At 43.0% G+C, this 26,300-nt stretch overlaps 6 protein-coding genes across 6 annotated transcripts; 4 read left to right on the top strand and 2 right to left on the bottom strand.

Annotated features, from left to right (window-relative positions):
- Window positions 1–942: 942 nt before the first annotated feature.
- Window positions 943–4,128, top strand: TREMEDRAFT_35563 (uncharacterized protein; the record flags this gene model as incomplete). The annotated part of the gene is made up of 10 exons (XM_007007940.1): window positions 943–1,010; window positions 1,234–1,315; window positions 1,643–1,763; window positions 1,909–2,006; window positions 2,226–2,297; window positions 2,592–2,819; window positions 3,133–3,360; window positions 3,577–3,702; window positions 3,821–3,855; window positions 3,951–4,128. Coding segments are annotated over 10 exons (1,236 nt in total), but the record flags the coding sequence as incomplete, so codon positions are not given.
- Window positions 4,129–5,483: 1,355 nt separating this feature from the next.
- On the top strand, window positions 5,484–8,391 carry TREMEDRAFT_15209 (uncharacterized protein; the record flags this gene model as incomplete). Its single annotated transcript, XM_007007927.2, has 11 exons — window positions 5,484–5,554; window positions 5,927–6,031; window positions 6,282–6,409; window positions 6,654–6,744; window positions 6,790–6,872; window positions 7,074–7,337; window positions 7,537–7,656; window positions 7,838–7,854; window positions 7,899–7,926; window positions 8,059–8,149; window positions 8,322–8,391. Coding segments are annotated over 11 exons (1,068 nt in total), but the record flags the coding sequence as incomplete, so codon positions are not given.
- Window positions 8,392–9,076: 685 nt separating this feature from the next.
- Window positions 9,077–12,593, bottom strand: TREMEDRAFT_35498 (uncharacterized protein; the record flags this gene model as incomplete). The annotated part of the gene is made up of 7 exons (XM_007007935.1): window positions 9,077–9,421; window positions 9,792–9,856; window positions 10,155–11,499; window positions 11,694–11,899; window positions 12,115–12,174; window positions 12,289–12,404; window positions 12,535–12,593. Coding segments are annotated over 7 exons (2,196 nt in total), but the record flags the coding sequence as incomplete, so codon positions are not given.
- A 366-nt stretch (window positions 12,594–12,959) lies between these two features.
- TREMEDRAFT_45923 (uncharacterized protein) lies at window positions 12,960–15,253 on the top strand (the record flags this gene model as incomplete). The annotated part of the gene is made up of 6 exons (XM_007007967.1): window positions 12,960–13,068; window positions 13,115–13,155; window positions 13,380–13,706; window positions 13,856–14,445; window positions 14,590–15,004; window positions 15,053–15,253. 6 exons carry the CDS (start codon window positions 12,960–12,962, stop codon window positions 15,251–15,253), a joined length of 1,683 nt encoding a protein of 560 aa, XP_007008029.1.
- Window positions 15,254–16,678: 1,425 nt separating this feature from the next.
- On the bottom strand, window positions 16,679–18,291 carry TREMEDRAFT_35559 (uncharacterized protein; the record flags this gene model as incomplete). Its single annotated transcript, XM_007007939.1, has 3 exons — window positions 16,679–16,828; window positions 17,405–17,531; window positions 17,888–18,291. Coding segments are annotated over 3 exons (681 nt in total), but the record flags the coding sequence as incomplete, so codon positions are not given.
- A 450-nt stretch (window positions 18,292–18,741) lies between these two features.
- Window positions 18,742–20,275, top strand: TREMEDRAFT_65929 (uncharacterized protein; the record flags this gene model as incomplete). Its single annotated transcript, XM_007008002.1, has 3 exons — window positions 18,742–18,929; window positions 19,179–19,365; window positions 19,511–20,275. 3 exons carry the CDS (start codon window positions 18,742–18,744, stop codon window positions 20,273–20,275), a joined length of 1,140 nt encoding a protein of 379 aa, XP_007008064.1.
- Window positions 20,276–26,300: the final 6,025 nt, after the last annotated feature.

Here is a 26,300-nt window from a genome sequence, read left to right as displayed (position 1 = left end):
TGGTCATCTTCCATCGGGTTGTTCCGAGTCATCATCATCTAAATCACTCTTTTCAAACTACTCGATACTTCTAGCCTACACCATCTTATACATCCTCATCATCCCTCCTCTCTCATCCATCCTAACTCGCACTCATCTCTTTCCATCTTCTTTCATTGAGCTCCTTTAAAAACAACATGTCAAACAGTCATCCCATCTCAGAATCTTCCAGTACCTCAACCCTCATCCTCACACAAGCTTCGACCCCTGCCCAACCTTCCACTCCTGCCCAACCCTCCGACCCTACCCAACCACCCACCCCTGCCCAACCTACCCAGACAACTTCAAACCGTTCTTCAGCCTCACCAAACCATCATACCTCATCCAATCACGATACCTCAACAAACGAACGTCTACCTCTATTACCTCATACATCTTCACAAGGACAAAACAAAATAACGGAAGAACAATCAACTCTTTACCGCACCATATCAGCTTTATCCGCTTTATCAGAAACTGTGACAGCTGCTACATATGGAGCTACGGCCAGTACGAAGGATATCAATGCTGAATCTGGGGTAAGAGCTATGGGTGGTGAAGAAGAAAGTTTGAGTGATTTGGAAGAATCTGGTTAGTGTCTCTTACTCGTACTTCTATCACTATGATCGCCATTCGTCTTTCTGATTTTTCTGATTTTCTCACCATTAGTATAGTTGATTTCCCAATTGATTTCGTCCACCATTTGTTTGTCTGACTTTTATGTCACTTCACTTCTGCCATTACTAGTCTGCTTGGCCTTTTGGCTTTCCGGGTAGTAAATTCGTCTTGTAGGTGGAGGGTTTCTGGGCTTTGTATTCCGTGTTCTTCTCGAGTTTCCGGTGTGAGAATAAGAGAGGAGGACTGATACACTTAGATTCCGACTCGGATAGAGGAGAATCAGCACGATCTACAAGTCGGACGAGAGAAGAGGGGAAGCAAAGATATAAACCTTTCAAAGAGATTTGGGTCATGTTTCTTGGATTAGCTACTACGTGAGTTACCGAGTACGAGTAATCATCTCATCCATCTTGACATATTCCTTCTCTCATTCTTGTCTTCGAGACTTCACATTCGCCCTAAATCAGAGAGACTCCGCAGCTATGCGCTGTACTCGTATATCATCTTCATTCTGTCTCAATTTACTTCCCCGTGTCAAGATTCTTCGAAGAAACGATGTATCACGAGGGATCCTGAGAGAGAAGACTGACGATACAGAATATTCTGCTCTTCTTTGAGCTCTACAATAGTGGCTAATATACAAGTGGACATTGGGTCGTATTTCCATCAAGGATCTTTGGTGCGTTTCTTTCTTCTTCCTCTGTTCATCTTCTCTCCAAACACATCAATCTCCACACATCTTTCGACTTCTTCTGGGCTCTTATCACTTTCACGATTACATCATTCGCCTACTCCACTCTCTCACTGCACAAGCCAAGTCATTACACCCCCTCCGTCATTTCTGGTGGGGTCTGTACTTCCGCGTAGGAGCTCAAAACAACCTGTGAAGTCCATCGAGGACGATGACCGATCGAAGAGAAGTCGCAAGTCCATGTAAAAACGAGGTCATAGGAGAAGAAAATAAGGAATGAAGAGATGAAAACAAGTTCAGAAGACTAATAATCAGTCATCATGGCTCGGAACTGCTTTCTTACTAGGTTTAGCAGCTATGACACCTCTTTATGGTCGATTATCTCAAGTATTGGGAAGAAAAGGTGCTATGTATCTTGCTTTAGGGTTGTTTTTCAGTAAGTCGTTTCATCTCACCTCTATGATTTTCTGTTACTTCTCAATCCAATAATCTTCTTTGAACTTCCTGTTTGATGATGTTCCCACAAAGCGAATCCAGTAATATATATTGTATATGGACAATAAGACTAATCTAATCATCAGTCGGTACAGTACTTTGTGCTGTAGCACCTTCAATGTCACTCATACTCTTCGCACGGGTCATTGCGGGTGCAGGATCAGGAGGGTTATTAACAGTTACCGTGCGTTTCTTTCCTTTCCCTACAAACACGTTCGTTTCACAGACTCACATCTTCTTCCCTATTCGAATCATAGAAGCTTGTAAAACCTGTGTCATATCGGTGTCCGGAGGCTTCATGCTGCATGCCAGTTCAAGCTGGGGCAGATTGAAGCTCAGGGTGTGTCAAAGGAAGACCAGTGTGGTCAGAAGGAAACGAACGAAAACGAGTTACTGAGTGCAGGCTATCATCGTCTCTGATTTAGTATCGACTGCCGATAGGGGTTTATATCAAGGTGGTTTGAATCTATTGTTTGTGAGTCTCCCTCTTACCTCGCCTCTCAAAGTCGTTCCCTTTCTACCCAAATCTCATCGGCTCGTTTGGTCAACTATATGACCTTTATCATTCCAAGTTTCACAGCACTGTGCCTTCTTCTGCGCCTATCGGACCAAAATTGTGCCTTCTCTTCGGAAAATATGCCACAGGGCGTCACTAAATGTGAACCACAGGAAGCGATATCCCTGGTGGTGGTGGGACATGTCAAGTCGACCGGAGTGGCACGAGGAGGGGGTATTGAAGAGAGACTAAGATGACACTTCTAACAAACAGGGAGCAGGCGCTGCTGCTGGTTCTGTCATGGGAGGAGCTATGGCCGATAGGTTCGGCTGGAGATCCGCCTTTTGGATTCAGATACCACCTATAATTTTCGCTACTCTTTTAGTAGCTTTCAAAGTACAAGTACCACCTTCACATGTCGTTCATCATAAAGAAGGAGATGGGACTTGGGAGAAATTGAGGAGGATTGATTGGTGGGGTTGTTTAGTTCTTGTCATAGCGGTAAGTTTGATATTCCTTCTGATATCCTTACTGTGAACCATCCTTCCCACTGTGACGGGTACTCTCCATTTAACATTCGACGATACTCGGTTTCATGGTTTCAAGAATATGAAGCTCTGTCAGGATCACCGTTTTCTTCTTCAATGATTGAAAGACCTTGGTTCGATCCAAATAGTGAAACACTACCCACTTCGGAATGACCTCGTTATTGGTATTGGTACAAGTATTTTCAGTGAGATCTTACAGTATCACCGTCGTACATCACATCATAGAGATGAGACTTTTGATCCCAAGATCTCATAGCTGATCTCAGATATCATCAATAAGTATATCATCATCACTCACAACTTCTTCCGGATATCCATTCAGACATCCCCTCGTCTCAAGTCTCGTCGGGATTTGTGGGATCACAACACCTTTGTTTATATGGATCGAAAGTCGAGTGAATGAACCGATCTTACCATTGGGTTTGTTGACCAAGGGACAACCGAGTTTGGTAATGGGAGGATTTGTTCTGTTGACAGCTTGTAATTATGCCCGAGTGAGTATGATACACCTCATCAGATACCCAATACTTTGGTCTTCTCATTGAAACAATTGTCACTCCATAGCATGTCATTACATGCTCTCAATCACTGCCAACTATGACACAGGAGAAATCACATGAGGAGACGGCTTCTTTGAAGGAGGGAGATGAGAAGGGCAAGAACAAGATCTTTAACATACCGTTTGAAGAGGAAAGCACGCTGACCCGTAGTATTATATGTACCCTGTCTACCTACACGTAGCGAGAGATTTCGATGGGTCGAGAACGGGTTTAGCATTACTTCCTTCTTCCGTCATGGGTCCTCTAGCTTCTTTGTATGCTGGATGGCATATGCGAGTGAGTTCTTGACGATTATCTCTTTCCCTTTCTGCAATGTCAAAGAGCATACTCCCTTAACCCTTTCATTCCACATGCTCGTAGATATCTATGATAAAGATCGCCACTGACATGGAAGCGTTTCGCAGAGTATAAAAAGTTTCAAGTTGTCATGTCAGTTTATTCTTCGTTTATGTCCGTCCACATTATGTTCCTTCGTCTTGTACACAAATGGTAGACATCATTGGAAGACATACTGACCAGTGTAGGAGTTTCTTACCCTGGGTACAAGCTCTAGGAGTGGTTCTTCTTTGGAGAATCGACACTGGTTTCATCAGATTATCGATCGAAATGGCTGTCGGGGCATCTGGAGTAGGAGCGGTGATGACTAGTTTATTAAGTACGTATCTTACCCTACCTTCTCAGTATAAGCAACTAACAATATAGCATCTTTGGTCGCATGTGTGGATGTAAGTCTGAGCCTTCATATCTGACGTTCATTCCCATTTCTTGATTCGTATTTTATATTCAGTTGAAAGTCTTCTCGACCGTCTTCGGCCAAGAAGGGAGGTTACTGCAGATCAAATGGAGGGCGAAAGTACTCGTAGAGTGAATCACGCTAACGTTCAGCCCGCTGAAATGTCAATGGCAATGTCAGCTTTATACCTTTTCCGAGCTCTAGGTCAAGTATTAGGTGTAGCAGTATCAGCAGCTATACAACAATCCATCTTACTCTCTTCTTTAACTACTCGTCTTTCGGGAATACCTTCGGGAGAAGGGATGAAATTGATTCATGAGATAATAGAACAACCTACTAGTGTCATACCTCATTTAAACGAATGGACGGCTATACAAGCTCGTCAAGCTTATTTAGAAAGTATAGAAGGTGTTTTTGGTATCGTTGTTTTAGCTGGTGTAGCTTTGACTATTGTTTGTTTAGGTGTGAAAGCTAGACCTTTGTAGGGGGTTTTATGTGTTTTTCCATCATCTTCTCAAATGTAGGATGGGTCGTCTCTTTTCCAACCTCAATTTCAATTCATCTTCATTGCATCTTTGATATTTGAACGTTTGTTTACCATGTTATCTTATTCCTATACACCCATCTGGGTGATTATTGGTAGGCTGGAGAGGTAGAGGATATACGGTATTTGTAGAGTAGATTTATAGAGATGCAGTAGAGATGCCACACTGCCACATGCACATGTCACTGTGAAAAAACGTCATCGACAACCTTTACTCGTACACCTCTTTCTTCCTACTCCCTTACTGCATTCCTCTATCTTACCTCATTCATCACAATGTCCCCAGGACCCACATACTCATTAAGGAATAGAACATCCCGTCAAACTTTAAAAGACCCAGATTCGACTTTATCATCCCATCCCTCGAACTCACTTCAACCTCCAACCGATCCATCGGTATTCCCAATCAAGTTCGATGATCCCTCCTCTTCATCTTCCAAACAGATCGAACAAGTGTCTCAAAGAAAAGATCCATCATCATCCGTTACGAGCGAAACATCTACGATGGACATTACGTCAAATGCAGAGAGCTCGTCAGGAACCAGTTCTTACAGAATGGGAATTGGAATCGATGATAAGTTTAGGAAAGGGGTAGGATCGAAGAATAGTCCAAAAGGTAAAAAAAGTTGGTTAAGTTCTTGGTCCGTTATAAGTAGAAAAGGAACCGGAAAGGGAAAAGGGATCGGAACTGGGAATGTAAATGGATATGAAGATGGACAAGGGAAGATGAAGGTGGGATATGAAGTGAAAGAAGAGAAAGAGTCGAGGAAGAAAAGATTAAGAAGTCCTTTATTAGATAGACAGAAATTACAGGAATTAAGCGAGAGGATAAGTAAAGGTGTTGAAATCAAGTGAGTTTTTCTCTTCTTTATTCTTTAACCCTCTTTGTTCTTTGACCATCTTTGTTCTTACTCCCTATTTGTTTGTCCAGTTTAGATACTGTTCAGATATTTGTGGGTTCTATCGGATCATGTAATTTTGATCTTATGGGAAGATAGGTCGGTACATCAAGATCTGGATTAGGTTATTGTCTTTAAGCTGAGAAAGTGATAATGGGGAATTAAAGAGTGTGTGATCATGGGAGGATCGATACCGAGAGAGAGAGAGAGAGTATTCATGTATGATGGACGAGCATGAGATATATAATCATCTTGGATAGGAAGAGGAAAAGAAGAATTGAAAGTATAGGATTTGAATTGATAGAGATACATCACTAAAGACAGATTCGCCCCATTAAACATACCACCACATAGAAGACTTCAAACTACCGCTGTACTTCTCTGGGCTTTATTACCTCTCTTATGTCTCGTCTCTTTCCTTCTCCTGATGTAAGTATCAAACCCCTCTTTCTCACTCAATTTCCCTTCGGTCAATCATGTACGTTCCTCTTTCCCCTCCTATCTCGCACTTTCTCATTGAGTGGGCCATGATCAAAAAGAAGACATACTTTCTCTTTGATCTGGCATCTTCTCAATGAACGGCCTATGGAGGAAGTGAAAGATACTCTCTTGTTCTCATCAAGCATATTCTCATCGAATGGACACCGATGGAAATCGAAGACACAAAACTAACAATCAGGTCCGTCCCTATAACATGGCCAATAATCATTCCATATCTCATATGGGTACAATTCGACTCTGCTCCGAATCATGGTGGAAGACCAAAGAAATGGGCACGAGGTGCTAAAATATGGAATTATTTTGCCCGTGCGTCATGTCATTTATATTTCTGCGTCGTCCTCTACGTTGTTCTATGACTTCTGTCTCCGCTTTGTGGAGTGGAACCACACTATATGACCATCCAGTCAGCTCTTGCACAACTTGATACCTGTCTGTACTCGACGATTGGGTTCGTTCGTCAAGTAGGGTGTGTGTGTGTGTGTGGATTTCTACCGGTGGTTGATTTTCGTTCATCAGACCAAGAGAAGGTGAACGTGATGCTGAAGAATAGAATATTATCCCTGTAGCATCGTCCAAGAAGCTCAATTGCCCCCTACACGGCCATACCTTTTTGGCTATCATCCTCACGGCATTATCGGCATGTGAATTCTCCATTTATCGCATCTTGCGATCGAGCTTACTCTCAGGGGTGCATTCGCGACTTTCGGAACGGATGCAACGAGATTTTCAGAGTATTTCCCAGGTATCACCCCACATCTTTTAACTCTAGGTATGTTCTCCCCCTGCTTGGCATTTTTCGCAATTCTCAAGTCAGTATGAACAAATCCAGCTACTCTTCCCTACATGAGCCGCACGGCTATCCCGTTGTGCACTAATTTTGAATCTCGCTTCTCAATACAATCAGATTCCAGTGGTATTATAGTTGACGAGTCGTGAATATGAGTGTCGGGAGTAGTCAATGACCAAACAGAATCCAACTTCAAAGTCCCATTTTACCGCGATATCTTAATGTTACACGGAGTTGCCTCTGTTTCCAAAGCCGCGTGCGCAAACATACTTTCCAAAGGACCCGGTACAGCCATCGCCATAGTTGTCGGTGGCGCCGCAGAATCTCTTTCCGCTCATCCGGGAACAGCGGATTTGACATTGAAAAAACGATATGGATTTATAAAAATCGCCATTAAGCAAGGAGCGGGTTTAGTGCCAGTGTTTAGTTTTGGAGAGAATGATGTGGGTTCTGACCTTATCCCTCTTCCCTGTGTTATATCTCCTATCCATCTGACGTTTCATACTTCTGGGATTAATGTTCATCTTTATCACTGTCCATATTGATATATAATCATGATGATAATGTAGAGATGGAATGTAACTGACGTAGAAGATATATGAACAGCTGTGAGTAACTCAAAATCATCTTTCCGGTTGAAATGAAGGCTCAAATGGTAGTGGGACAGGAAACGACAAAACTTCAATGTTGTATAAATTACAAAGAAAGTTTCAAAAGAAATTCGGGTTCACTTTACCTTTGTTTTACGGACGTGGTTTGTTTAATTGTACGTTGTACCATCTTCTCAACTTTTCCTTCGCACCGCTTCCTCTTCCTCATCCTCTTCCATTTTATCCCTCATCTTTCGTATCGCGTATGGTTTGACATTAAAACCACCAGTCTCATACTTGTCAAAAGTGGAAATTGTTTTCGGTAATGGTTGTAATTTACCTCGCTGACACAATCAGATAATTATGGTCTCATGGTGTGTTCAACCTGAAATTGTTCAGGCCTTACTGACACTACAAGCCATTTCGTCATCCAATAGTAGTTGTTGGTCAGTCTATTCATCTTGTCTTCTCCTACCTTTCTTTCATCCCTCCGTACCTATTGCAGACGACATTAGCAGCTCTTGTCGGATCATTCCCCCCGCACCCGAATGCGACAGGCAAAATGGACTTACGATCAGTTGGTCAACACATAGAAGTGAAACAACATCCTGATCCACCACATGAGATGGTAGAGGAATATCAACGTTTGTATATTGATGAACTCATGCGGTTTGTCCTTTCTCCCCTTCTCCCCTTCTCCCCTTCTCCCCTCCCCTCTCTTATCTTCTATCCTCTCTTCTCTTCAAACCTGCCCACTCTTTACCGCTGCTCTTCTCTTCCTCACCATCCTGTCACTCTGTCTCCTCACACATGGTCAGTGTGAAAATGACGGTGCTAATAGTAGGATATGGGAGAAATACAAAGATGTATATGCTAAACATCGAACTAAGGAGTTAACTTTGGTCGAATGATGCTTGCATCGTTTCATCGTTTTAACGTTTTTGAACGAATTTATGAAAGATAGAAGGGATCGAGTGACATGTAGGATACAAGGGTTGGAAGTGGGATATCGAATATGGGGTATTAGCTCTTGAGAAGGAAGAAGAGAAAAAGAACAGAGTAGTAAAGTTGTATGTCATTGTTTCTTGTTTGACATATAATATCATATACATGCAACATGCAACAACCATCATTTGAATTATACCAAATTCACTAGTATGAGATCTCATCAGACCAAATGTCTTGTCTGAGTAAATATCTGAAGAAACGTCGAACCTCTATGTTACCTCTCTTTTTATCTTAACGACCTGATTTTTGTAGACTCAATTACTCGTACACTATAAAGAATCATATGTGAGACTGTGAGTTGATAAATCCAACAATGAGGGCGGATTTACCTTTCTGATGATTTGATTAACAAAGCTCAAGTTTAGCTGATATAAGTCATATTGATAGAAATCGTGGTGAGTAATATGACGCATGAAGGAAAACAACCTCACTAATACTCTACTCTTACTATTCATACAGTATCTCACCAAAGCGTCCTTGATAAGTAAATTTCTATGAAACATACTGTAGACCAACTTTTACCCAAATACTTCAAATATTCCCACCCAGAGACCCAAATACCCAAATACGAAATACCCAAATACCGACTTATCGTTCCCTTCTTTCCCTAGCTTGACCTCCATAATCAGTAACATTAAAAGCCACCACTCCATTCCTTCTCCTTTTTCCTCCCCACTCCTCCTCCTCCTCATCATCACCATCATCTTTCTCACCATCGTCATACTTACCATCATCATCATCGTCATCATATTTCTCACCTTCATCTTCTTTATCATCAAACATCACTAATTCACTATCAACTTTTTCTACAGCTGATTCCAGTGCGTCATAATTGACCCTAGAAGAAAATTTCTTATCGATAGCTAAAGTTGTGATGGCTTCTCTGGCTGTTGTGAATGGTTTTTGTCTTGCTGTTGGACGTTTACGTTTGGTCTGGGAAGTCAGTCAAGCGAGTTTTCTATCGATCCGGATATCTTTAGAGTGATCGTATAGTATATGGCTATGATCAGGAAGGATGAGAATTTAAGATGAGGGAGAAGATTGGGAAGTGATAACATTTGGGTGAGATGGGAAAAGAGTGTGATGAGGTCGTTCTTTCAGAAGGGTCATTATGTGGTTATTTGAGGTCATGAGTAGTCAAAAGAGTCTAGGGGTGATGTGGTTTGGTCACGGAGATGAAAGAAAAGAATGAGAGGTGTCACAGAACGATCTTCCGGACATCATAGGAAGGTAGACTTTAGGAGTGAGAGATAAGATGAAAGAAAGGAAAGACGTTATCCAGTGTGAGGGAAATTGAATTTACCTTCGGCTTGGGACGTCCAGATTCACCTTTACGTTTCTCTTCTAACGCTTTTTTCTCTTGTCGAGCTGTCACGTCAGATCTCGACAAACAACGTCCCTTGACGTCTCCCCGGACGGTCACTTTGTAGATGATCACATCGCTTGGAACATGTGATAAGTCCACTTGAACCAGATAATGTTCGACAATGATTACCATAGGAGAAACCTAGCTCTCTGAAAAGTGACGGTCGCAAACAATTATTCCAGCAATATTGACGGTAGAATGAACTGTAGGGAGAGGAGTGACTAAAACCGAATATACGGTGAACAAACAGAAGGGTTATTGGAAGATGTTGGAAAGTGTAAAAGAGAAATTTTGACTCACTTTTCTCCTCCTCCAACCATTTTCCATTACTACTCAACCACATCCTTGCCCTTGTATCCCTCTCATGATCATCCATAATCCAATACTTATCCAATTCCTCATCATCGATATCCTCAAATACATCTTCTTTAACTTTAGCTCCCTTTGCTCTTTTCCTATAAGCATTCTCAATGGTTCTCATTTCCATTACTACATCCTTAGGTTCTCTACCTCTCAACCAACTTTTTATCCTTTCTCTGATATCCGTTCCAGTGACAGCTAAGAGTCTAGCTTCTTCTGAGAAATATGTTTTTTCAAGGAAAATCATGGTGGCTTCTTCATCTTCCCATTCATCGAAATTTTTCTTTTTATTATTTCTTTTACCATTCTCTTGACCTTCTTCTTTCTCATCATCATCTTCTTTTTCATCTTCATCATATTCTTGTAAATCTTCTTCTTTATCTTCCAAACCCAAAGCATCGTATTCTACCAATGTCGATTGTGTCGGATCGGAATCAACTGCTGTGGTGGAGAATGAAGAAGGGATAGATCGACGAAAAGCGTGTTGGTCTCTCTTTCTTTCAGATTTAGCTTGATCGGGATCGTCTCTTGCGGCATCCACTTCTTTTGTGTATTCTGTAGGTCCCATCTCTTCAAGATTAGGATCTTCAATTTCTTCACCTTCGAAAACGTCCAAACCGTAATTCTCTGCTACTTCGCGAATTACTTCTCCCATATCTAATTCTTCTTCCGTCATCCTTTCTTTACCTCTTCGTCTCGTACTGCCCTCTCCCTGTGGATCCGTCATATCATCGTCATCCTGGGGGTCCAGCTCTTCAAGTGGAGGAGAAGATTCTTCTTGTCCCATCATAGCTGTTTCTCGCTTCACTTTCTCTGCCAATTTTCGAGCTTGCTCCCGTTGCTTTTTGACCACAGGAGGTACATCCTCCGTATCATGTAACAAATCCTCTTCGGTCATATTTCGCCATTCCTCCACTGTCTTCTTGGCAATGCTGGTCTGAGCGAACTCTCGCAACCTTCGGTGGATCGTTATGGGTGCCACTTTGACCACCTGAGCAACTTCGTCCGGAGTCCGGAGAAAATCGTGCATCCGCGCGGCGATGATAAGACATGCACCACATAAACCAGCAGGTCGACGTCCTTGTGTCATCCAATCGGCCGCAAAACGTCGGATGAGCTTGGAAGCGTCCGCAGCGATGGCATGAACGACCGCGGGAGCTCCGAAGGAAAGTCGGTTGGCGAAGCGAAGATTGTAAATGGCTGGATCGACTTCAGGCATGGTCTCGGTCAGGGATAGGATGGAGCGGAGTTTGAGGTAAGTACCACCGAGTTCATAGACGTTTATCTGGGGTCAACGGGGAGTCGAGTCGGCACGTACGTCTTGTACATCATGAGAGGTCAGGACGGCAGATAGAATATGATCGCTGTGAGGGATGGTGGTTTTCAGAGCAAAAGGTCTAGCTGAAGGAACAAGACAGGGAGCGAGTGGAGGTATGGGCTTCAGGAGGTATGAGAGGTAAAATGAGGAACACGACCCACAGTCAGACGCTCGGAAAAATCAATCAACATATGAGGATCCTTCTTCATCCTGCATTGAAGATACAGGCAGCTAGCCACGATGTATTCTATCCTCCGACCTCGATTGAACCGATTATCAACAGCTAGACCATACCATCTTTGTGCTCCCCGAATGATATGGGGTTCGATGTTCATAGCGTCGCCTACGCTTTTGACTTTGGCTTGGCCTGGGGATCAGTCAATGGCCTTTCTGTATTTGTGACTCCACTTTGTCGATTCGAGGGACCCTTCGAGCCAAAGCCGGACGCGCAACTGAAAGGGTGGACTGATGCGGAGGTGCCCCGACACATCCATATGAGAGAGATGCCAGACGAGAAGGGACGGCTGAGCGGATGAGGGATACAGGAATGAGTCAAGATATAGAAGTGAAAGTCAAACATACCATCCTGTTTGGCCTTCTCCGAAGAGGCAGAAGAAGCACCTCTGATACCAGCTATACCGGCTGTATGTCAGCCAAGTCATATGACTTTCCCATCATCAGCAATGCCCAAGACAAAGTTCTCTTTGAATTTGAAGCGAGAAGGGCATGGTGACCTGCGAGATGGACGGTACTCACTTGCAAAACGAGAAACGAACTGTCCTTGCACATGTACCCTCCCACCGGCACTTTCACCAAACCCAATTTCAGAGACGAGGATACCCTGTTCTACGATGGTATAGCAACTTCCGCATCTGCGAGTGAGCTATCATATTCTTTGTTGGAGCATTCACAGCTCCATACACACGCCACTGAAGAACAGAGCATCAAAAAGACCGGGCATTGGAATGTGAGAGGAAATAGATAGATGAGAGAGACACCCACATTGTTGTCCCTGCGCTGAGGTTTGTCTCGAAGGGACCTGTGGAGCGACAGAGAGGACATATTTTCTAACATCAGCGCTGACCAACTTTGAAAGGACTCACAGGGGCCATAGTGGACTACCTCCACCTGGCGGATGACCTTTTACGACTCAAAGCAGTAATGGAGGAAATGAATGCGGGAAGAAGAAAAGTTTTTGTCTTGTTGTGTCGGGGAAGACTGTGAATGACGAGTAAAAAGTGGAACAAACAGATGGAGAAGAGCCGACGTTCGAGTCGCAGTTGGACCTTATCAAGCCCACTTTTGATCAAGTTTTCGTCGCAATTTATTTCACCCCATTTTATCTCGATTTATCCCGTCGTCATGTCCACCACATCTCAACCATCTCGCTCTCACTTCAACTCTCAGCCAACAAGACTTCTCACGATATGACCCGCTCATCCCATGTTCAAGCGCTCCTAGGTTCAGATTTGTATAACAAGCTCAGAGAAACTCCGGTGTTGGTCGTGGGAGCTGGAGGGATAGGGTGTGAGCTATGTTAGTATTCCATCCTCCAGGTCTTTTTGGCTGAGCTGATGTAAAGTGAAGAATCTTGTCTTGGTCGGTTTTGCCAATATCGAAATCGTCAGTTCTCTGTTCTTTCTTACCTCTCATTGATTTCTTCTTCCTCTCTCGACACTCCTATGCACACCGGACAACGCTGCTTTCTACACTTCCACTCGTAAGCCCTCTCACCCCTCCATGATGAGATCCTTTGTGTACGTGCGAGCTACGTCCGTTCACGGATTATCACCAAAGGCTTTACATAGGTGCTCTCAAGGAAATAGCTATCTATAACTAACCTGCAGATCGACCTGGACACCATCGACCTCTCCAACCTCAACAGACAATTCCTCTTCCGCAAACCTGACATCTCCAAGTCTAAAGCTCTCGTCGCTGCTGTCTCTGCAAAACATTTCAACCCGTCTTCCGGGATCAAGATCCACGCTAGACATGGGAATGTGAAAGAGGGTCAAAATGATCTGGAATGGATCCAGTCGTTCGGTTTAGTCATGAACGCTTTGGACAATATGGACGCTAGGAGACATGTCAATAGATTATGTCAAGCGGCAGGTGTACCGTTGATTGAATCTGGTACGGCTGGTTATGCTGGTCAGGTAACTCCTATCATCAAAGTGAGTTTTCTTTTTTCCTCTCAATCCACCTATTACCTCCTATGATCATTTCTCAACATTCCGCAGATTCTCCCGTCTCACTTGTAAAAGGGAAGGAAGTGGGGTAAGGGCGTCCAGGGAATCATGAATTTTTATGGCTGACGTGATAGGACAAAACTGAATGTTTTGACTGTACATCTAAACCTGTACCAAAATCGTTCCCAGTTTGTACCATCCGTGCCACTCCTTCAGAACCCATCCATTGTATCGCTTGGGCTAAAAGCTACCTCTTCAATAAGCTCTTTGGGGAAGACGACGAAGCTGGAGAAGAGGAAGAATTAGAACGCGCCAAAGCTCAAGGGGAGAATGCCAATGAAGTGGATAATCTCAAAAAGGAAGCTGCGGCGTTTAGAGAAGTTCGTAGAAGTTTAGGGGAGCAAGATGGTCCGGAGAGTGTGTTCCGAAAGGTGTTCAAAGAAGATATCGAGAGGTTGTTGAAGATGGAAGATATGTGGAAAGTCGCGGGAAGGGTCAAGCCGGTAGCTTTAGAAATGGAAATGATCAAAACAGGAGAGTTTGTCGTGCCACCTTTACGGGTTGCTATTCCTTCGGGAGTACAGAATGGGGGTCCTAGGACGAAAGGCAAGGCCAACGGAGAGAACGGAACGAATGGTTCGGCTACCGCGAAAGAGACATCAAGCGGATTGAAAGATCAAAGGGAATTATCTGTGAAAGATAATTTGGATTTGTTCATTGACAGGTACGTGATACCTTACATCTCATGCTCTTTCCAACTTTTCTTTGAGAAATAAGCAGCCAAGGCAATGAAGCGCAGCTTAGGTAGTTGAAACAAATTGAGCCATATCTGATGTGATGAAGAAATGGAACGCTCACCTACGTCCAGTTGTCGTCGTCTCACCACTCGTATCATCGCTGCACCATCCATTCCATTATCTTTTGATAAAGACGATGATGACACTCTCGACTTTGTAGTCTCAACATCCAACCTCCGTTCCATAGCTTATGGTATCCCCACTCGAACTCGATTCCAAATCAAAGAAATGGCAGGAAACATCATCCCCGCTATAGCCACCACCAACGCCATCGTAGCCGGTTTGATCGTCATGCAAGCTCTCAACGTTCTTTCGAAGAATTTAGACAAGAGTAATAACGTATGGCTTCGAGCGGACGCCATGAGACCTTTGAGACCTGAAAAACCTTCGGACCCCAATGAGAAATGTGCGGTATGCAGAGATGTATATGTAAAGTTTGGAGTGGATGTGAGGAGATGTACATTAGGAGAGTTTGTGAATAAAGCGGTCAAAGATTGGTTGAGGAGTGCTTTTCTTCAACAAAATGGGAAAGAGAGTAAAGTTGGAGATGAGGGAGATGAAGAAGAGATTAATTGGATAATCATGGAAGGAGGAAGGGTCTTAGCTGATCCTGATTTTGAAGATAATCATGAACGTACATTTGAAGATTTAGGATTATCAAGAGGAAAGATGATTACAGTTGAGGATGAAGATGGGGTTTATAGACCTGTTCATTTTTGTTTGGTGGAATTGTGAGTTTTTGTTTTTCTAGTCATATCTCTCTCTGTCTCTCTCTCTCTCACACACACACGCACACTTGGAGCATCAACCCCTCGCGCCACATCTAAAGCCATACTCTTCAACCATGTAGTGACATCTTCGACCATATTGTCTCAACCGTTCCAAATGCCCAGTTCATGTTGTTGACACCATCAAATACGTCTTACTGCCGCTTTCCCCTCCATCAAGTCTGAACATATGACTTGGGGACCCGACTAAAATCACAGATCACCAAATTCACAAGATTCCTTCATCCTTCCCAATCCACCTCCTTCCCTCACTCTTCGACCAGTCCTCAGAGAAGAACACGCCGAATCAGACTCTGAATCAGATCTAGGGGTGGAAATCGTTTCTGCTCCTTTACGTTCCAACGGGGAACACTCCATCAAACCGTCAGATAATCTGGATAATTCCGAAGGTATGAACGGGAAACAACATCAAGTGGTAGAAGGTGATGGAAAAGGAACGAATGGTATGTCAATTTCATCTTCCATACCCACGTATCCCCTCTCTGTTCAACGAACCTATCCCCATGGCCACATCTGACGATGTCGTCTCCATTCAAGCAGGTGTAATCAAGTTTGTGGTCATCGTGAACTTGAACCAGTCGGGATGGAGCTGATTAAAAGGGTTGAAACGTCCGGCTTCTGATGAAGAAGGAACAACCAAACGTCGGAAATTAGGAATAGATAAAGATGATGCTATCCTTTTAGATGATGACGATGATGATGTTGTTATTCTTTGACATCTCCCACCATAATATTCCTTCCTTCGTCACAGTACCAGTACGAATACTCAAATTCTACTTTATTTCATATACGGGGAAATATATGTGCGTCGTCCTTTCGTTAGAGTAGAGTACGGTCTATATCATATGGAAACATCTGTATATACTCAGAAATCTTTCATATGGAAATCATATCATATCATGCATATATGTCCTTCATGTTCTTCATGTTAATTGATTCCACCTGAACACAGAAATACATCTTGAATTAGGAATATCCGGTGAAGACCAAGTACGAACTGGCATAGTTGTAGGTAGTTTTTAAACCTGCAATCTTGTGGATTAACGAACCATAGTCATAGTCATAGTCATAATCACACTGACGATGTCGATATCGAACTGATACTGGATATTCATCAAAAGGAAGATATCTTTCATTTGGACTTGTACATGAAATGAACAAATATAACTCTTTGTGTTATTGCATAACTTACTAGTACTCGTACTGTATGATCATTACGATTTTGTTATATTTCACTTGTACATCTTCAAAGATCTCATATAGATATTTCCTCTTAGTACAATTCCATCGTATGAAAAGATTCCCGAATGAAAGTACTAGTTATCCCATTCCAAATGATCAATTTTTCGGGAAAAAAAGGTTGAAGATTCGTTCATCTCCCAGAACCCCATTCTAACCAATCTAATTTTCCTGTCAAATCTGATAAAAGATTCATCATACTTTGTAAATCCGGTTCTTGATTTGAAGAAACAGTATGAACAGGTCTAGATGGATAAAGTTGTATCAGATAATCATTAAGATCCTTTTTCTTCTCACCCTTTCCATTTCCATTTCCTACTCTCTGATCACCTCTTTCTGTTCTTTCTGTTCTTTCTGATTCCTTCTCTACAACGGTTCTCCTTCCTTCCATCCTATTCCTCGGTGCTGGTGTGGGTGTATGTACTGATGAAACTATCGATGTACCTGAAGATTGTCTGGTATGTTCTATTGCTTCTTCTGTTATGTTATCAGAGGTATTGGATGGAGGAGGAAGGATTTCTTGTATTTCTTCTTCTAATTCGATTTGTTGGTTCATTTTGGGATTTTGAACCATTTGGGGATTTTGTATAATTTGAATATCATCATCATCGTCGTCGTCATCATCTGGATCTATTGGAGGATTCGCTGGAAGGAAAATGGGAGTAGAAGATTGTCGGTTCATATCGTTTAATGGAGAAGATGATTGGATTTGTGAATCACTCGAATGAGATGATGTTCGTGGAATCGGGGTAGATGATTGTGTTTCTTCAAGGTGGTTCGAGGATGATGAAGATGGATGTTGAGTATTATCCGAAAGGGTGAAATCTGTCGAGGGAGTCGTAAGTCCACCCGAGTTTACTTGATTGTTATGGATAGAGGAAGAGGATAAAGGAATTAATTGAGTGACGGAAAGATGGAATGTCATTGGTATACCTGGGATTGGGATGTGGAATAAGGTTCCTTTTTGTTTGAAGGAATGAGAATGACTGAAAATGTTAGTTTTCTGTTTTACGTCTTTATGAATATCTTTTCTCAATTGAAGATATGAAATGATTGGTTTTTCAGGTGTACCGGTTTTATTCAAATTAGAAAAGCAGGATGGGAGGGGAGGTGATAGTCTGGCTATTTGAGAGGAAATGAGTAAGATATCATAAGCCTTCTTTAAGGTGAAAGATCAAGAAGAATGATACAGCTTTTCATAGGGTATTTGTCACAGCTCACGATCAAAAAGCACATGAAAGGGGTAGGATCTGACGATTGCGATAGAAAAACAGACGATGAATCATGTTAACATGAGAAAACATAACATCATACAGGAGTGAAGAAACAATACTTAACTCACCTAAATCCTAATCCCTCGACAAACCCCACAACTTCATCTTTATCCACAAAACCAACGACATCTAAACTTTGACAAGCTCTAACATTAACAGAACTATATTCTCTACCTGAAAGAGGTGAAGATAAATAAACGATCTCGTATTGTTCTTTCCTTTCGTCCATCTCTCCAATATCTAATCTCTCTGAGGGATTTTTCTTTGGTAAATGTTTGATGATTCGTTTGGTCCTAATTCGAAGTGTTCTTCTACCTGGTAAGACGGGTTGAATAGCTAGGTAGATATCATCTTGTAGGTCTAACGATTCAACATGGATGGCGAGAAGCGATAATCTTGCTAATGTTTGAGTATGGGAAGAAGAAGGTAGGATGGCGTAGAGGGTAGGTAAGAGGGGAGTTGAGGACATTGAGATGTGAGGTTTGGGTGGTTATGGTGTACTAAAGGGGAGTTGGATGGTATGAGCCCAGCTTTAGATATGACTAGAACTGTCGGATAGGGACAAGTACAGGTTTGCCAATAGAGGTGAACTTGGACGGGATGATATGAAGAGTAAAGATAGTAGAGTAGTGTTAAAGTCAGCTCAAGAGAAATAGTTGATGATGATGATTGGTTCGAAGAAAAAGTGGAAAAAGAAACCGACTTTTTCTTCTTCTGTTCTTCTTATCACATATCTCTACGTACATCCTACCATCTTTGCATATATCTACCCTATCTTCTTGGACAAATCAATCCAAAATCGATGCTCTCTGAACCAGTAAACTGAAATAAGACAGACTTCTTACCCGACGGCCAGGGAGAACTCTTATTCCCGAATTCTCAGAGCACCCCAAAGATCCAAAGAATTATCAGGAAAGACGACATGTTACCAAGAAAAACTTTGATCGTTTCTTCTCGAGCATGGACCTCAAGACCATCTTTCCTCAGGAATGTAAGGTATCTAGGGACGGAAAGTCTTTTAGACGTTATCACTCCTCGTGAAGCTGTGGAGAAGGGGAAGAAAGAATACGAAGATAAATATGGACATAAATTGAAGGAGAAGATGAGATCGTGAGTTGATCTAACTTATTTCGTTCCACTTTCAATACGAACTTCTCATTAACATCGTTCTATGTACATAACGCCTTTTCGGAACGCCTTTTTGGGGGTAAAGAATTGAGACCCTCCTCCTACATTCAACTTTGTATGTCTAGGACTGACTGGGGCGTGGAGCCATCATTCACTAGAGAGAGAGAGAGCAATTAGAGATGGAAATGGAGATGGAGATGATTTTGCCGCAGAAAAAGAATTGACAATCAGGGAAGGTGTAACAGATCTTCAAGCTTTGAGAAACAAGTTGATACCTAAAGTCAAAACCCCACCCGTTGAAGCCCCGCCATCTCGGACGAGAGATGACATTGTGAGGGAAGGGAGTTCTCCCGTGGCGAAACCTGGTCCGAAGGTCAAGTCTAGGGAAGAAACCAAGGGTGATAGGAGTGGTGTCAAAGTGAGTCCTGAAACCCTCTCTCAAGTATCCTTATCTCATTCAAACAATGGGCTGTCTCCACTGGATCGTGGATCATCACGAAAAACCGCCATTCCGACAAGTTGAGATGAAATCATAAGTCATAAGACTATAAACTCATCTTCAGCCTCTTTCGTCAATCCTTAACCTCCCTCTACTCCTTCTAACACCACACGACCCTCCATCTATCTCAAAAATATGGACTACATACCATACGACCCATCCCACTCTTTCATCATCTTATCTATCGGCAACACTCCCGATTTCAACTTACGAATCAATGATATCACTAGCAAAAGAAAATCCATCATTCGTATTACCTCTTCCTAGACAATCAACAAATGGAATCCAAATGGAAAAATATGACATGTATTATTTACAATGGTTATTTCATTCTTCTCCCATACCCATACCCATTCCCATTCTTAATTCTCATACGAACATTCCTATAGATTCAGAGGATTTAACATTATCACCAATCACTTCAATTTTATTCACACCTTTGGAAGAATATAAACATAGAGGAGAATGGTCACAACCTCATTTAGTTTTAACACATTATACGGATTTATCAAATAGTCATGGGTTGGTACTTATGAGAGGAGAGATTAGTCCTCTTCTTTCAAATTCCTCATCCACTTCGACACTCGGAACTGAATCATCGACAATGACGGATGATCAGACAAATTGGATGTTATCACAATCACAAGCTCAACTATTGGTATTAGGTTTACAGAGGTTTTATTGCTCGGAAGTTTGTCCAGATAGGGAAACTTCAGAAGCGGCTGTGGAAAGACGAGCGAGGAGGGAGATGTTGAGAGGAATGAGAGAGAAACCAGGGGAATGGAATTGGACAGGCTTGGTAGATATGGCTTATAGCGGTTTGGTTTAGTTCTATACTTTATCATTTGGACTCGAATACAACTGAAGTGTTTTGTGTATAGCCCCCGAAGATAATCATTTTGTATGACAATCAAGAATAATCAAGGATCTAGGAAAGATCTCCCATCATGGTACAAAATGAATTATCCATGATGATCATGAACAACTAGGCCTAGGCTACATCATCTCTAACAAGATCATACTGGAACATGATGCATTCATGCATCCCACTTGCCATGGTGATATGCCTCGATACAGCATACAGCACATAGTAGCATGACAGAGTAGCAGATCATTGCATCTAAGTATATAAACAAAAGGACACACAGGGGTTTTTCTCCACTTTTCGCTCTATATCTCCGTCAATCACTTCATCTCTATCTCTATCTTTACTTTACTCCATCCCCATATCTTCATTCCTTACACTATCATCGTCATAAGCAATCTATATCCTGTCAACTAGCACCTCAGTGGCTTTCTTGCTTTATCTTGACCAAATCCAACTCTGACCACCTGAGACCTGTCATCTGAAGGAAATCCACCCCGACGTAAGCTTAGGACGCTTACGACATCTCTCATCGGAGAAATACAATTTCTTGTCTGAAACCTTTTCATAGCAATACCCACCATACATCAGAGCAAGTGAGAAAGAACCTATCATCTTCTTACTTCTCATTCCCTCGACTGTCGGCCTGTCGGACGCTGACGAGGACAAGAACGTTCGTATCGTCACAGGTGTTTTTCCAAAGAAAACCGGCTTATCCGGTTGAAACCACTCGGAGACCTCATATACATCCACATCACTTTGCTCTACTCTACAATACATATCTTCAACTCATTATTCACATATATCCAACTCATTATTCACATATCTACCATTCACCAACACATCCTCTCACTCCCTTAGACCCACATCAACATCTTCATACCCAAACTGGAGATCTACCCTACGATACAATCTCGAACAACACCAACAACCCCTATCTCAAACATCGGGTACAAATGAAATCATGTCTTCGTCAGAACTACGTAAAGTACAACTTGAACCTCGGAACCCAGCAGGATCATCAACTAAAAATGCCAAAGGAGATGATGAGGTTGGTGAAGCAACAGAGGAATCGGACTTAGAAGGATCAGATTCTGAACCTGAGAGTGATGCTACTGAAGTGGATGAAAGTCTGGCGGAATTCGATGTTGGTGAGTGCTTCATCCCTATTTTTCTCTACCTCCTTTATCAATGCGTGCGAGACCCCCACTGAGAATCACATGAAGATCTTATGTCTGTTGAATGTTGATCGCTGCGTTGTTTCACCCCGTGCGAGAAATACACTCATCCGGCTTGTACCTGTCCACTTGGTCATTTGTATCGTCGAAAGATGAGATGAAGAAGGCAATCGCAAAGCTCACACATAGACGCAATAAAATATGCTCAATATCGCGATACTCGTAGAACTCGTGTTCGAGGCGACGTACAATGGGTAGGTCTTTTATCTTGAATCAATTCGAAAGGGAAAGCTGACGAGATAGTATTATGGAGTTATGGTATGTCTTTCATCATACCTCTTGTACGTAAATAGTCGCACTTTGATGCTCTTCAACGGAATAACAACTTTCATCAGCATTTAAGATTCCCTGTTCTTGTCAGCCACTAAATGGAGAAAGATGGATCTATGTCCGTTGCCCGAAGAAGGCGAGGGGCGAGATAGGAAAACGAGCTGACGAAATAGTGGAAAGGTTACCTCAAGACTATGTCAGATACGTGAGCTATACCTGTCATATGACCTAGCGTCGAGCTAACAAATAGGGAAGAACCTCTGAGTGGGTTTGGTGTGGAACCGGACGGACGTATACCATTGGTAGAAGAGTGAGTCACGAATGATGAAACATTTCCTCTCCATCCTTCTGCTTAAACTCCCCATCCCCCCCTTCCATCTCACTTCCCACATTTCAGTCTATTTCTTTACGATGCTGGCAACGGCTATCTTTTCTGTCACCAAAAGTGACCTTATCCTGGGTCCATGTCGCATCTGTTTTCAGTGATATCCAGGCGATAGGTCATTTCTGACATTAGATTCTGGGCAGCTGTAGGACGTAAAATCCCTCCAGGTCGGAAAGAACCGCCAGGCAAGTTGAAAAAAGGAAGTACAGTTGGAGAACTCGTCGAAGCTCCAAAATGGATTCTCAAGAAATGGTTGCATGATGCCCACCCTAGAAGAGATTACAACGTTTACAAACGTCGTCGTCTTAAAGAACTTGAAGGATTACCCATCACTAAAGCCGATTCAGATTATTATGCGAGAAAAAAACGACTTGCAGCAAAAGCTAAAGCAAAAGTAAAATCGAAAGAAAGAACAGAAGCTACACCTGGTGCAGGAACAGGTACGGATGATCATACTACTCAACCTTATCCTTCACCTGTTTCTTCGGTTTCTTCGATCCTCGTTTCAGATGATGAAGAGTCAGCTGGGACAAGTACACAAGTGAATAGTAAGAAAACAAAGAGAACGGAATCTGTTTCTGGGAAATCGAACATTTCCCAGGAAAAACCAGAGGGATCACGTAAGAAACAAAAGGTATCTGAGGGAAAATCAAAGGATCAGAAGATTTCTGAAGGAAAAGGGAAAGATAAGAAAGAAAGTAGAATAATCAATTCGAAAATGAAGGAAGGGAAATCTAATCGTTTAGTCAGTGTGGGGAAATTGAAGAAACGTATGGTCGAGGAAAAGGATGAAGAACAAGATGAGGATGTTCAAATGATACCTAGCTTTGGTACACCTGTTCCTGGGATATTCGACGCATCGTCTCCAGTAGCGAGCCTACGACCTCAACCCACTCCGGTACCATTACTCGTTCCTCAGGAGTCTACGAGGGAGTCTACCAGCAAATCAAGAGATCACACTCCTTCAGCTGGCAATGCCAATGCGCCAGAACCCTCCTTGGTCGTGCCTAATCCTCCCACCGACCTGCCCTCTCAGGTGCAACTCGACAAGCCTTCTGAAGCTACATCACGGATGCAAGTGGAGCAAGTTGCGACTGAAGCTCCTTCGGCGAACTTGGACACAATCGCGACATCACCCCCAGACGTTCCCATGCCCCAGTATGAACCGGAAGTTACAACTCGATTTGCACAGTCCCCAGAACCGATATCGACTGCTGCCGTACGTTCTCGCAGCCCTTCGCTACCTGTGTCCTCTGCGCAATCCATGTCGATAGATCATTCCGATTCCGATGATGCGACGAACATTCCCGCTGGACCCTCGACCACAGACGTGGTCGTCTCTACGACTGCTCCTCCCGCTCCCACCCCCGTTACACAAGAGAAGCCTCCTTCACCTCCAGCTCCTCCCTCTTCACCTCCACCTCTACCCCCCGCCATCGAGGCTCCATCCGCTACCGCCCAAAACCAGGTCCCGAATGGCGTATCAACGAAGCCGGCTGGATCAGAAACACCATCTCAACCCGTCGCACGGACTCAGACCTCCGACCCGTCATTCAAATTCCAACCTGTGACTTTACCCAAAGGTCCTGTTCCCATTTCTCAACGACCGAGGTATCAACAACCTCGTCTGACACGAGACGCTTCACCCACTTTGCTTGACAAAACACTTCACCAGATTGATCGTAAAGCTTCCACCGATGCTCCCAAGAGTCCCACAGTCACCAACGCCAATACCAAAAGTCCTACCATACCAAAGACGGTGAATCCTAATATCAGACCTGGTCCTCCGCCCATACGACCTCCTACCATACCCAACAGAAGCTCATCATTTGTACCCCGTCAACCGGCCGCTCATCAACCACCCGTTGGTCCTTCAGCAACGACTCGACCACCTGTGGGACCTCAAGTCTCTGGACCCAGACCAGAAGCACCGTGGGCTGCCAGACAATGGGCTAATCGACCTCCTTCATGGGTTGATCAACAACCTGTTTCCGCTCCTGGTGGTGGATATCGACAGGGAGCGTCATTACCTTCACAACAAGACGTTACAAGACAACGGATTCCAGGTCCTATTCATATACCTCCTGGGCCTTCCATGGGAGGCTTCGCACAACCTGGTGGTGGTTCTCCTTATGGTCACCCTCCTGTCGGTGGTATGTCACCATATGTCCCTCCTCCTGGTCATATGTCCCCTTATGCTCCACCTCCTCCTGGGAATCTATCCCCCTATGTGCCCGGAGGCGTATCACCTTATGCTCCTAACACTTCTCAACGTCCACCTGGAGGTCTATCCCCCAATATGCCATATGGAGGTGTTTCACCAAACCATATACCACCTTCTTTCCCAGGTGCCATGTCCCCTCCTTTCAATCCAGGAAATATGTCACCTCCATATCAAAACCCAGTAAGGGTATACGATCAATCTCGTGATCCTAGAAAACGTCCTCCTCCACAACATCAAGGCTCAGGATCTGCCACTCCTGCACAAGGTGATCTGTCTCCTTTGGATAGTAGAGGCACTTCCGATACTGTATCCAGAAGAGTAGAGACGTTGGCTTATGCACGTATGGCATTTCAAGGGGATAAACCGTCCGAAGATGTGTTCTTCGATACATCCATTTTGAGAGGTTCAGCACATTGGGAATCTTTCTTCAAACATATGGTAGGCAAGAAATCTGATTTGATTTTTGAAGAAATGGATGGGAAATATTTAGATGCTGCTTTTGGATCTGGAGCGAAGATGTTACAATGGGCTAAATTGTCCAGAACTGAGCCTCAAAGTAAAGGTGGAGGCAGTAAAAATGCGTGGGAGGAGGTGAAAGTGAAGGCTGAGCAGATGGAGAAGGTGAGTGTTATTTTTCAACACCTTTTTACCTATTCTCCTCGCCATCCCGAGTGATACCACATACTTTCGAATCATAAATACGATCTGTCTTCTATTGTGATTACCCGGTCACTCTCACTTCGATTCATCCTTCGTTTCCTCTGATTTCATTTTCTCTCAAGGTGTGGAGGGGAAGGTATATTTGGTCTCGTTCGATGTCTGCTTTTCTTGGCAAACCATACTCTCATGCTCATGTTATAGATCTGGGTGACATACACCGAAGCTCCTACACCTGACTCTATCGTATCCAATCACATTGCCCTAGTCATCGTCGGTGGTTCCCGTATGCACTTCAACTCCCTCGGCTATGGTCCATGGCAAGGAACGAAAATAGGACTTTGTCTCGTTCTTCTTGCCTTACCACCACTATCATCATCTTCAACTTCTCCCATGATCCCAAATCCCGCTCGACCTCTTCATCCCAACATGTCTTCACCTCTTATGACACCCCCTTCACTTCCCGCTCCACTTCTTCTATCATATGGTATCCCCCAAAAATTTCTCGCTTCTCTACGAGGAAGAGTATCAGTCAAATATCCAGGTAGAGAAGGTGATCTCGATGTTTTATACGATACGTTAATAGATGGTTTCAAACAAAATCAAGCTTCACCTTTAAATTCTTCTGAAAGTCCACCAGACGTATTGATAATTGGTAATCATCGTATAAGTCGTACTTTAAGATCATCAACATTGAAAACCTGTATACCTCGTCGTACTCTGATTTATTCAATGGGACCTGCTTTACAACTACATCCTAGTTTATGGACATTAAGACCTATTTGGACAACTGGTGGTTTAGTCACTTTTTCACCTACATTAATACTTCGTTCACCTACGAAATTTTCAGAAATAATGGAAATGATTAACGCTAGTTCATATCCTAGAACACCAAGTTTAACTCCTGTATCAAGATCGACTCGTGAACGTGATCATTCGAGGTCTTTCAAAACATCTACAAGATCCGAAAGGTCTAATAGAACAGATGAATCGGATAAATCTGTTGATTATGAAAGAATGAAAAGAGAAGAAGATATAGGTTGGGGAGCTTATTTAATTCCAAGTGTAATAGAATGGACACAATCATCATGGAAAGAAAAAATACGTTGTCCAGATCCTGTAAAAGCTTTTGATACATTGACGAATTTTTTATTAGGACCGAATTCTTCTTTGGCTATAACCGTGGCTCCACCAAGTGGGATTTTAGGTGATTGT

The sequence above is a fragment of the Tremella mesenterica genome (genome assembly GCF_000271645.1).
Source record: "Tremella mesenterica DSM 1558 unplaced genomic scaffold TREMEscaffold_17, whole genome shotgun sequence".
NCBI classification, from domain to species: domain Eukaryota; kingdom Fungi; phylum Basidiomycota; class Tremellomycetes; order Tremellales; family Tremellaceae; genus Tremella; species Tremella mesenterica.
Note: the sequence above shows the minus strand (reverse complement) of the source record. Positions and strands in the feature narration are given on the sequence as shown.